The 10,000-nt window shown below is 37.9% G+C and overlaps 1 protein-coding gene across 8 annotated transcripts in view; it reads right to left on the reverse strand.

Moving 5' to 3' along the window:
• Window positions 1-4,682: 4,682 nt before the first annotated feature.
• LOC125047761 (gastrula zinc finger protein XlCGF52.1-like) overlaps window positions 4,683-10,000 on the reverse strand; it is a 19,903-nt gene continuing 14,585 nt past the window's right edge. For 6 of the 8 annotated variants that reach the window (XM_047646183.1, XM_047646182.1, XM_047646188.1 and 3 more), the window contains one exon: window positions 4,683-7,785. In XM_047646183.1, coding sequence (XP_047502139.1) covers window positions 6,311-7,750 — 1,440 coding nt within the window. In that variant the 5' untranslated portion in view covers window positions 7,751-7,785 and the 3' untranslated portion in view covers window positions 4,683-6,310. Of the gene's footprint in view, window positions 7,786-7,862 lie in introns of those variants that run through there. The other 2 variants (XM_047646189.1, XM_047646190.1) reach the window with 1 other exon arrangement.

Genomic DNA, 10,000 nt, shown 5'->3' on the forward strand with positions numbered 1-10,000 from the left:
GGGAAGATAGAGAAAATAAAAGAAAAAGAAAAAGGCCCAAAATGTGTACTCACGGTTTTCGGAGACATGTCGTGGAAGCGATGGTCGAGCGGATTTCGGAGACTGGGAGTCCATGTTGCGTGGCAAAAGGACGCAACTACACCGTGCTACAAGATATGTAAAGGCTATTTAGACGCCTTAAACATTTGGTTAAGCAGGAGTAGTAAAAGTGGACGGTGGCTTTGACTCTTTATTTAGAAGAGTGCAAGCAACACAGATATATTACACACGAGACAAGTCTTGATAAGGCATAGTGCGGGTAGTTGCGGTCAGCCCAGGAGGGGGGGGGGGGGCACCTTGACCGGACAAGCACTAGGCAGGAACTCTCTGTGACCTGGGTCATCCTTGGCCTTGAATACTGGTGAGTGGCGTGGGGGCGTCACCTTGTCCGCGTGGGTGCGGCCCCTTGCCCACCTGCGTGGGCACGCCACGTGGCAGCCCGCGAGCACGTGGGAGCCATAGCTTATACGTGCTTATATATACAGTATAATCCTTTTCACTGAATTGTACTTTTAATATGAAGATGCCTTTGGGATGTAAGAACGACGAGTATAACATGTTGAAATATGAGAGGAGGTAGCAAGCTCAATCGTCCCGCGAAGTTAAGAAGTTTCTGCTGAGTTATTCTTATTAGGACTGCACCTTTGTTATATTATGTATTTGTAAACATTTGTAAAGATATTGATTACAGTTTTTGCGAGTATTTTTTTTCTTTTTTACATATGCATATGGGGTGAGAAATGGGCACTGTCAGATGCATATATTTTTGTTTTATATTTATGTAATGCGAACATTATCAATCTTAGTAAGGGTTAAAAGGATTTCCCTTCCTTGTTTGGTTACACCTCAAGGCGAGGCTGCACCGCCGCCGGCATTACCTTTGAGCAAGAAGAGATGGTTGTGTTATCATCGGCGTTATATGGAACTCGGGTGATATAATTTGTGTTTGTGTCTGTTTGCTTGTACTAAAGGTATATTTGAAGGCATTAATAAAGACATATTGAGTACAGCAACGAATTTTATAATCCTTTTGACTGCAATGAATTCTTAACATTGAGATGCTTTAACGATCTATGGTAAACGACATGTCAAGACATTCCGGAAGGCTAAATGTAATTATCGGATCAGTACCCTTGATCCCTTTCAGATAAATATCCTTGACCCGTATCGCATCCGGAGAGCAGCTGAAGATATCTAGTTTACCCTCTTTCGGTGGCTCGTGGGTGGGCACACTTTGCCTGGGAATGTTGGTCTGGGCAGTAGGAAGGAAAAGAGGGGTCCCCTGTTCTCGAACTTTTCGTATGTCAGCAGCTGGATGCATGTTTGTTTGTGTGCTTCTTCCTTTTATTCTTATTCTTACTATTGCTTTGGAGAGGAGGGGAAGGGATATGACATCCTTCAGATGAGCGTGTTAGGCATCATTAGAGGGACATTTATGGATTATGATGTATTAGAAGGGGTGATCACTCGTCTCTAACGGGGTCAATTATCGATTCAGTTACAAGTTTAAACATGATGAATATTGCAATACGGGGAGGGAGGGTATGGGAGATGGGGTGCTGATAGGGGTGGGGTAGGAGGGGGCGGGGGTCATCTGTGACCCCTGACATATTGTTTTAGAGAGGAGGTGAGGGGTTGGGGCGGCGCCCTCCAGGTGTGTGAAACCTACTTTCACACTCAGGTACGTACATGGGGTGTCGCGTTCTGTCTAGTCGCCTGCATTGGAGGGGCTCTTATGTAGCACACCATTAGTTAATGATTTCCAGTTCCGATAATTGATTATGATAACCCCATTAATTATGCCTACTTTCTGTTATGATGCGCCATGTACGACCGTAAGGTGTGCATGCTAGCCATCATTAACTAAAGTTAATGATTCCGGTTATTGATTATGTCATGGTCATTGGTTACGTCATCGATTACGTCATGGTCATTGACCTATTTTCACAGTCATATACGTATGTGGGGTGTCGCGTTCTGTCCATCCTATATCTACTTATATATATATATATATATATATATATATATATATATATATATATATACACCTTGGGTTGGATCCCGTCCTGTGCCCTGCCCCATTGCTCCCACGCGTCCGAGATATGCATGTGAATCACGATGTGACAGTATCATCGTGCAGTATTAATGAATTTTGTCGGTGCTCAGGCACCCTCTAGGGAAGTTTGCTTGTCGTCCAGTAAGACTAACTATAGGGTATGGAACAAGGACACACAAAATTTGCTGAGTGAAAAGTGACTGAAGAATAATACGCTGCCAGTCAGTGAATTGTAAACAAACTGACAGCAAAAACTCACATCACCTGTGTGATTTACAAATATTATTATGATAAAATAATTCATGTTTTGTTGTTCTCTGGGCATAATACTCAGATGACAAGTAACTATACCCAGCTCCCTGGCTGGAACGAACAAATGAGTGATCACCACAGGGAGGCGAGGGGACGCTACCTTCACCGCTGCAATAGTGGTAAACGGCGTTTGGGGCCCTTTATAGTGAAATGGTGCGCTCAAGATGGCATTTCTAGCAGGCTCTTAATATATGTAAGAGGCAGAAAGACGAAATATTAAATAGGAAAATCGCATCAAACGTACGAGTTAATGTCTTAATGATTAAGTTAAATAAATGTGCTGGATGTCAAACTTTGTATGTCACTATAGGATAGTATGGTAACGAAGTGGATACAGGCAGGAGCAAATGGGCCAAGGCAGGGAGGGAGTAGTGGTCAATACGCAAACTTTGACATGGAAAGTGCGATAAGAGAGGAAACACTTTTTTTTAACACACCCATGTTCCCACGTCTGCCAAGAGAAAACAATTAGTGAAGAATATGGTACCATGTAATACATGTCTCGAGTTGAGCTGTACTTCGGCCACATCGGAATTCGAACTGGGAAAGGTGCAAGATTCAACAAAAGGTGGAAGGTTTGGGGAACGGTTGCTTGTTGACTGGTGTTTACTCGGGACTCGAGGTGGGCTGACAAATTATTTTGTTTTAACTTTTGCAGCAACCTTGTCTTTTTTTTCTCTTTCTTTTTTCTTTTTTCTTTTTTTTGCAAATCACAAGGCTTTATAATTACAAACTGCAATTACTTAATAGGGTTTATCTGCATTCCAATCTGCAGTTTCTTGCAAGTAGTTTATTTTTTTTTTTTTGCTGCCGAATATCAAATTATTTCAAGATTAGGTTCCACCTACACAGGCGTGAAAATGGTTAATTATATATAAATATATAACGTTTATTCTCAGGCTTAAAGAAATCACTAAAACTAAATTTAATTAACAGCAAAGACAATATTGATAAATGGGGATAAACAATCGTTTGAATTTGTTTACCTGACTTAAATTTATAATTATAATCTCAAGGGATTAGGTTGAGCTAAAAACAAAATAATAAACTAAACATACTAAATCTATATAAAAAAAAAGAAGTTGGACGAATAAACACAACAAGATTAATAAACACGACCATTCGAATTTGAAAACTTTTTGTTAGGCAGCATGTAATCCTTCGAATGGAGCTCCACAAGAACCAAAATATTACAATTTCTTTTGTTATCCATATAGTTCATGATATATGGTAATGATAATGCCAATAATGATAGTACCTTCACGCATCAAGAGATTCCTATCGTAACGAATTATATCAGGAATTGTCGACGTAATAAATGTTAACCAGAATATGAATGTACTATTTTTATTATCTTTATCATTGCCACTGCTATTATCATTGTCATTGTTATTATTATCCTTTATTATAATGACTGTATTATCATTTACTATAATAGTCAACATCGCCATTATATGAACAATACCTTTAACAATAATGATAGAGGAATATGGGTTAGTCAAGTAACAATATGCAAATACAGTAAAATAATTGTATTAACCCATAATTTTAGCTTGTAATGTGGCATTAGGTGTAAGTCATTCAAATCTGAATTACCATTATAATTATATCATTTCTTATACGTATAAAGAAAACGTCATACCAAGTCTGTGTACGGATAAGTCAGACATGCAAAGCTGAGACTCGCCCAGGCTATGCCTAATAGGGGAGCCAAGCCTGTGCCCATTAATAACAACTCGAACAACGTGTAGTCAGGTGGTGCTGACTTAACTGAGCTTAGTCGTTCTTTTAAGGGGCGGTTCAACTGGTGCCCAACCATAGCAGTAACCTCCAGGTGACAGGTGAACCTGCGGTACGCGAAATGCCGATCCGTGGGACGAGAGGCCGACACGTTACAGCTGTATTACCACGGAGGCTGACGCGTGTGAGACAGCGGTTTTTCTTCAAGCTTAGACATTTTGATATGATGTGTTTTCGTCCGCCCGACAGTGCCGATGCTCTGCCCATAAGACTAGAAATAACTGCAAGTTTTTCGCGCTGCAGATAAAGCCATGCCTTCTCCAAGAATAAATTTCCTTCTCATTAATAATTTTCATTTCAGTATTTTTGTTTTTTACTTGAATCATAACAAAGATGCGCACACCGATGACTAATATATATGTATAACTAATTGCATTTAAGTAAAATCATGAAAACGAGATATTTCCAAAGTCGCAGTTTACCCTTTGATGTTGCTTTATGTCTGCGATTCAGTTGCTTGCTGCCTTGCTTTGCTGGATTCAAGGTGAGATTGTTTGGTATTTCTTTCATCTCGTCTAAGTTTTTCAAAATATCAAGGTTTTGAATATAGAAATCTGCAAGCATTCCCAACTTGCAAATTTTCGGAGGAATAAACCTACTGCTCATGAAGTACTTTTATTTCAATGGAAGTAAATACATGTGGATATCATGAGACAGACAGGCGATTGCTCGTATCTCTCACATTTTTTCCATCGAAAGAGAACGCTTCTTACATGAGCGAAATGGTAAAGTTTCCCTAAGAAATATTTGTGCAAAAAAAAAAAAAGAGTCGGGCATGCAGTTATGCAAGAAAACAAACGATGAGAGTAAGGCGTGGGAAGGAATGAGGAGGCTCCTTTTTACCACAAATATTATTGGGGTTTGCTTCCTGCTGCATTATGGATGGAATTTTGTCTCTTAAACATACAAAGTAAATATAATCAAAAGCAAAAATGTAAATATGTTGGACTCATAAAGCAACAGACCACAACTGTATAAATGGAGCTTTAGTACTCCATGGTTGTATAGCAGACGATTTTTAGCATCAATACAAACGAGTGGCCTGAAGTCTCCTACTGCATCAGTGCACTCCCCCTCCTCCCCCCTCCCACTCCTTCACTCTCCTTCTGGGGAATACAAATGCAAATAGAGCCAAGCTTAAGAGCAACATCAAAAGACTTTCCATATCCTGTTACATTTACCTAGGGACCCCATAGCAGAGCACTCAAATGAAACCCTTTGACCTGTGAACATATGTATTTACTATAGAAATCCAATAATACTTTTACAGTAGTCACAAGAGATGTTTTGTATATATGGAGTACTTTCATATGGTGGCATAAATCAATTTTACAAGAGAGTAGTATGAATGTGAGAAGCCATATAATATGTATGGTTGATCTGTGTACTCTGCTGCAAAACATATAGGGTAAGGGTAAACTGAGAGGAAAATACATTGTTCTGTTAACCTACTAACAATTCCTGGCACAACCTCCACACGCCAATTAAAGCTCAGCAGTCAAGCTAGAGGGGTCGGCCACAGGTTCAGTTATGTAAACAACATACACTCTTCTAAAGCTTTCCTTGTGTAATAAGATTCATGTGGATATTTACATACATACTGAGTTAACTGTGGAAAGCATATATAAAGTTACTAAATAAACAAACAATATATGCAATCTGTAACATGTCACAATAGAGTTATTACTAAAAATATAATAAAAAGGTTATCAAAAGACATAATAATTATGTTCTTATGGATTTAGGATTAAATTCTAATGCTGTTCAAATATATCATATCCTCTATACATTTCTATCAATACCGAGTACTTTACAGCTTTTCATGAGGTTTATTTAAACAAAAAAATCATGTTTCCCATCATATGTTTACAGAAGGAAAAGGGGCCATGGCTAGGTTTTGATGTAGCTGACACCAAAATACATGTCCTCTGCCACTGTAATATAAGTATCCCAAGACCTCCAAAGGACTGAAATGTAAAGTCATACACCACTAGTGCTACTTTCTGTGAAAATGCTCCATTACAGCTCTTTCATTATTTGTGTGATTTTGTGAGGTTCACCACACGGTGGTTAAAAGAGAAAGTTCTGTTACATATTTCACAATTACAAGGCTCTTTCTTTTGCATGTACTCTCATATGCCTCACTAGCTTACATTTCTCTGAAAAAGCCCTACTACATGTGGCACAACTGTAAGGTTTTTCCTTTGTATGTACCCTCATGTGCACCACTAGATTGTGTTTCCATAAAAATGATTTACTACATACACTGCAACTATAAGGCTTCCCATGTGTATGTATTCTCATGTGTCTTGCTAAATCATCTTTCCTAGCAAAGGCCTTTGTACATATATCACAAGAAAAAGGCTTTTCCTCTGTATGTATATGCATGTGGTCAAGAAGATGATAGTACACTGTGAATGCCTTCCTACAAACTTTACAACTAAAAGGTTTTTCCTTTGTATGTAATCTCATGTGCTTAGTTAGACTACTTTTACAGGAGAATGGCTTTTTGCATACCTCACAGTTGAAAGGTTTCACACGTAGATGAGTACGCATGTGGGATTCTACATGGGGTTTCTGAGAGAATGCCTTGCTGCAAACCTCACAGCTATAAGGTTTCTCCTTTGTGTGTACTCTCATGTGCTTCTCTAGACCACTTTTTCCAGATAATACTTTATTGCATACCTCACATGTATAAGGTTTCATCTTTCTGTGTATTCTCATGTGCATCACAATATCATCTTTTAAGGTGAATGACTTATTACATACTTCACAGGTGAAATGCCCATCATTGGTATGTGTGTCCGTGTATTTCAAAACACTATTTTGATTAGAGAATACTTGTTTGTGTACTTCACTGTTATAAGGTTTCTCATTTTTATGTACCCTCATATGACGCAAAAGCTTACTAAGAAAAGGGAATCTCTTCCCACATAGGTCACATAAGTGTTTCCCTTTTGCCTCATTTTTAATTGATCGTACAAGCTGGCCACCATCAGAGGAACATGTATTCACATGATCCTCTGCCACAAGTGATTCCGATGACAAGGGATCTTCATCATCATACATAAAAGTATCTAAGCAATTTTCAAGTGCTTCTTCATCAAGACTTTTCAATTTTTCAGACACTGGATTTTCATCTTTTGCATTTCCGTCTCCTTCCTTTATAAAGATAGCATTCCCTTCATCCAAATGCCCAACAGTTTCTAACGAGTCAGTCTCAACTGCTCCTTCTTCAAGACCTTCAACTTCTTCCAATACTAAACATTTATATTCAGTCTTTATATAGATAGTATTCTCTTCATCACAATCCTCTTCTGAATCATTCTCAAATGCTTCCTCACTTAGACTTCTGACTTCTTTAGACACAAGACTTTCATCTTCTGTTTTTATATATATAGCATTTTCTTCATCTCTACTATCAATAACTTCTTCCTTAACTTTCTGGAATTCCTGCTTGCCAATCTCTTTTGTGTTTTCTTCCTTAACAGCAATGAATTCCATTGTGTTATGTATTTTTGTATCCAAACCTAAGTCATCCATGATGGAAGTCGGTCACTCACTAATTACAATCATTGCTGTGGAAGAGAGAAAAGTCATAACAGAAAGGATAGCAATGCTAAAGTAGGAAAAAATGTAGATAAAAAAAGTGATATTTTAAAAAATGGTATAAGTTTATTACAGCAATTGTACAAAAAGGCATGAGAGAATGAATCCTTTCATGATGACATGGTATACACACTAGTACTTGTACTGCACATTCACTCTGTTTTTCATTGGTGATTTTTAATCCAATGCCAACAGGGATGCATGTACATACATGCTATGTCCACTGTGTTTTTACTTAGTTAATTGTGTCTACACATAAATGGCTCCACGTGTGCTTAACCACTAAGAAGTCAATTACTAATCATACCTGTTTCACCTATTAATTCTTTTCATTTGAGTTAATAGCATTATAACAATCACAATTTCAATAATGATAATAACAGTATCATTAGCAATAGCATTAGATTTGTTTTCTCAAAAACTCAAGGAAAGGGGGAAAGCAGGTGAGATCACGTACGTCTATTCATTGACTCCTAGGTAGGTGAGCACTTGTGGAGCTATTTACATGCAAAGACAATTCACAAAATATTACTATAAAGGACACTGGATTTACTTGGCAGCAATGGGTTAAAATTTTAAACAAGTGAAAGATAACATCATAATCAGCTATTAAAATCCATCAGATGTATTCTGGCCAGACTGAGCTTGTAGTCCTTCCTAGCAATACAATTTCAAGAAGGAACCAATCCAAGTTGTCAGAATATAAGTAGGGGACAGCTGTTAACTAAGAGGAAAACATATCACTATGTTACCCATTAACAATTCCTGGCAGGACCTCCATATGCTAATTATAGCTCAGCAGTCAAGCTAGAGAGGTGGCTCCCAGGGCCTGTTAGGTAAACATCACTTTCCCAAAACTTTCCAAGTGTAGTAGGATGTAGATGTTTACATACGTGCATTAAGAATAAAAAAAAACAAGTAATATGTAGAATCAATAACATGGCACAATAGACCTATTGCTAAAAATATTATGAAAAGGTTATCAAAAGTCATAATCATCTTCATAATGGATTTATCAACAAATTTTTATGCCATTAACATATATCACATCCCATTTACTTTACTCTCCATATACAGTATTTTACAACTTTCCTTGCAGTTGATTTAAAGTACAAAGAACACATGTTCCAAATCATGTGTTTACAGTAGGAATATGGGACATGGCTAGGTTTTGATGTAGCTGACACCAAAATACATGTCCTCTGCCACTGTAATATAAGTATCCCAAGGGACCTCCAAAGGACTGAAATGTAAAGTCATACACCACTAGTGCTACTTTCTGTGAAAATGCTCCATTACAGCTCTTTCAGCTGTAATTATTTGTGTGATTTTGTGAAGTTCACCACACAGTGGTTAAAAGAGAAAGTTCTGTTACATATTTCACAATTACAAGGCTCTTTCTTTTGCATGTACTCTCATGTGCTTTACTAGCTTACGTTTCTCTGAGAAATCCCTATTACATGTGGCACAACTGTAAGGTTTTTCCTTTGTATGTAACCTCATGTGCACCACTAGACTGTGTTTCCGTGTGAATGATTTACTACATACATTGCAAATATGAGGCTTTCCAAGTGTATGTATTCTCATGTGTCTTGCTAAATCATCTTTCCTAGCAAAGGCCTTTGTACATATATCACAAGAAAAAGGCTTTTCCACTGAATGTACACGCATGTGGGACACTAGATGATAGTTCACTGTGAAAGACTTGCTACAAACTTTACAACTGAAAGGCTTCTTCTCTGAATGTAATCTCATGTGCTTCCTTATACTACTTTTAAAGGCGAATGACTTCTTGCATACCTCACAGTTGAAAGGTTTAACATTTAGATGAGTACTCTTATGGGATTCTAGATGGGGTTTCTGAGAGAATGCCTTGCTACAAACCTCACAGCTGTAAGGTTTCTCTTTTGTGTGTACTCTCATGTGCTTCTCTAGACCACTTTTTCCAGCTATTACTTTATTGCATATATCACATACATAAGGTTTCTCCTTTCTGTGTATTCTCATGTGCATCACTATATCATCTTTTGAGGTGAAGGACTTATTACATACTTCACATATGAATTGCCCATCACTGGTACATGTGTCCGTATTTTTCAAGACACCATTTTGATTTGATAATACTTGCTTGCATACTTCACTGTTAGAAGGTTTCTCATTTTTATGTATCCTCATATGACGCAA

This window comes from Penaeus chinensis, chromosome 42 (assembly GCF_019202785.1).
Source record: "Penaeus chinensis breed Huanghai No. 1 chromosome 42, ASM1920278v2, whole genome shotgun sequence".
NCBI classification, from domain to species: Eukaryota; Metazoa; Arthropoda; class Malacostraca; order Decapoda; family Penaeidae; genus Penaeus; species Penaeus chinensis.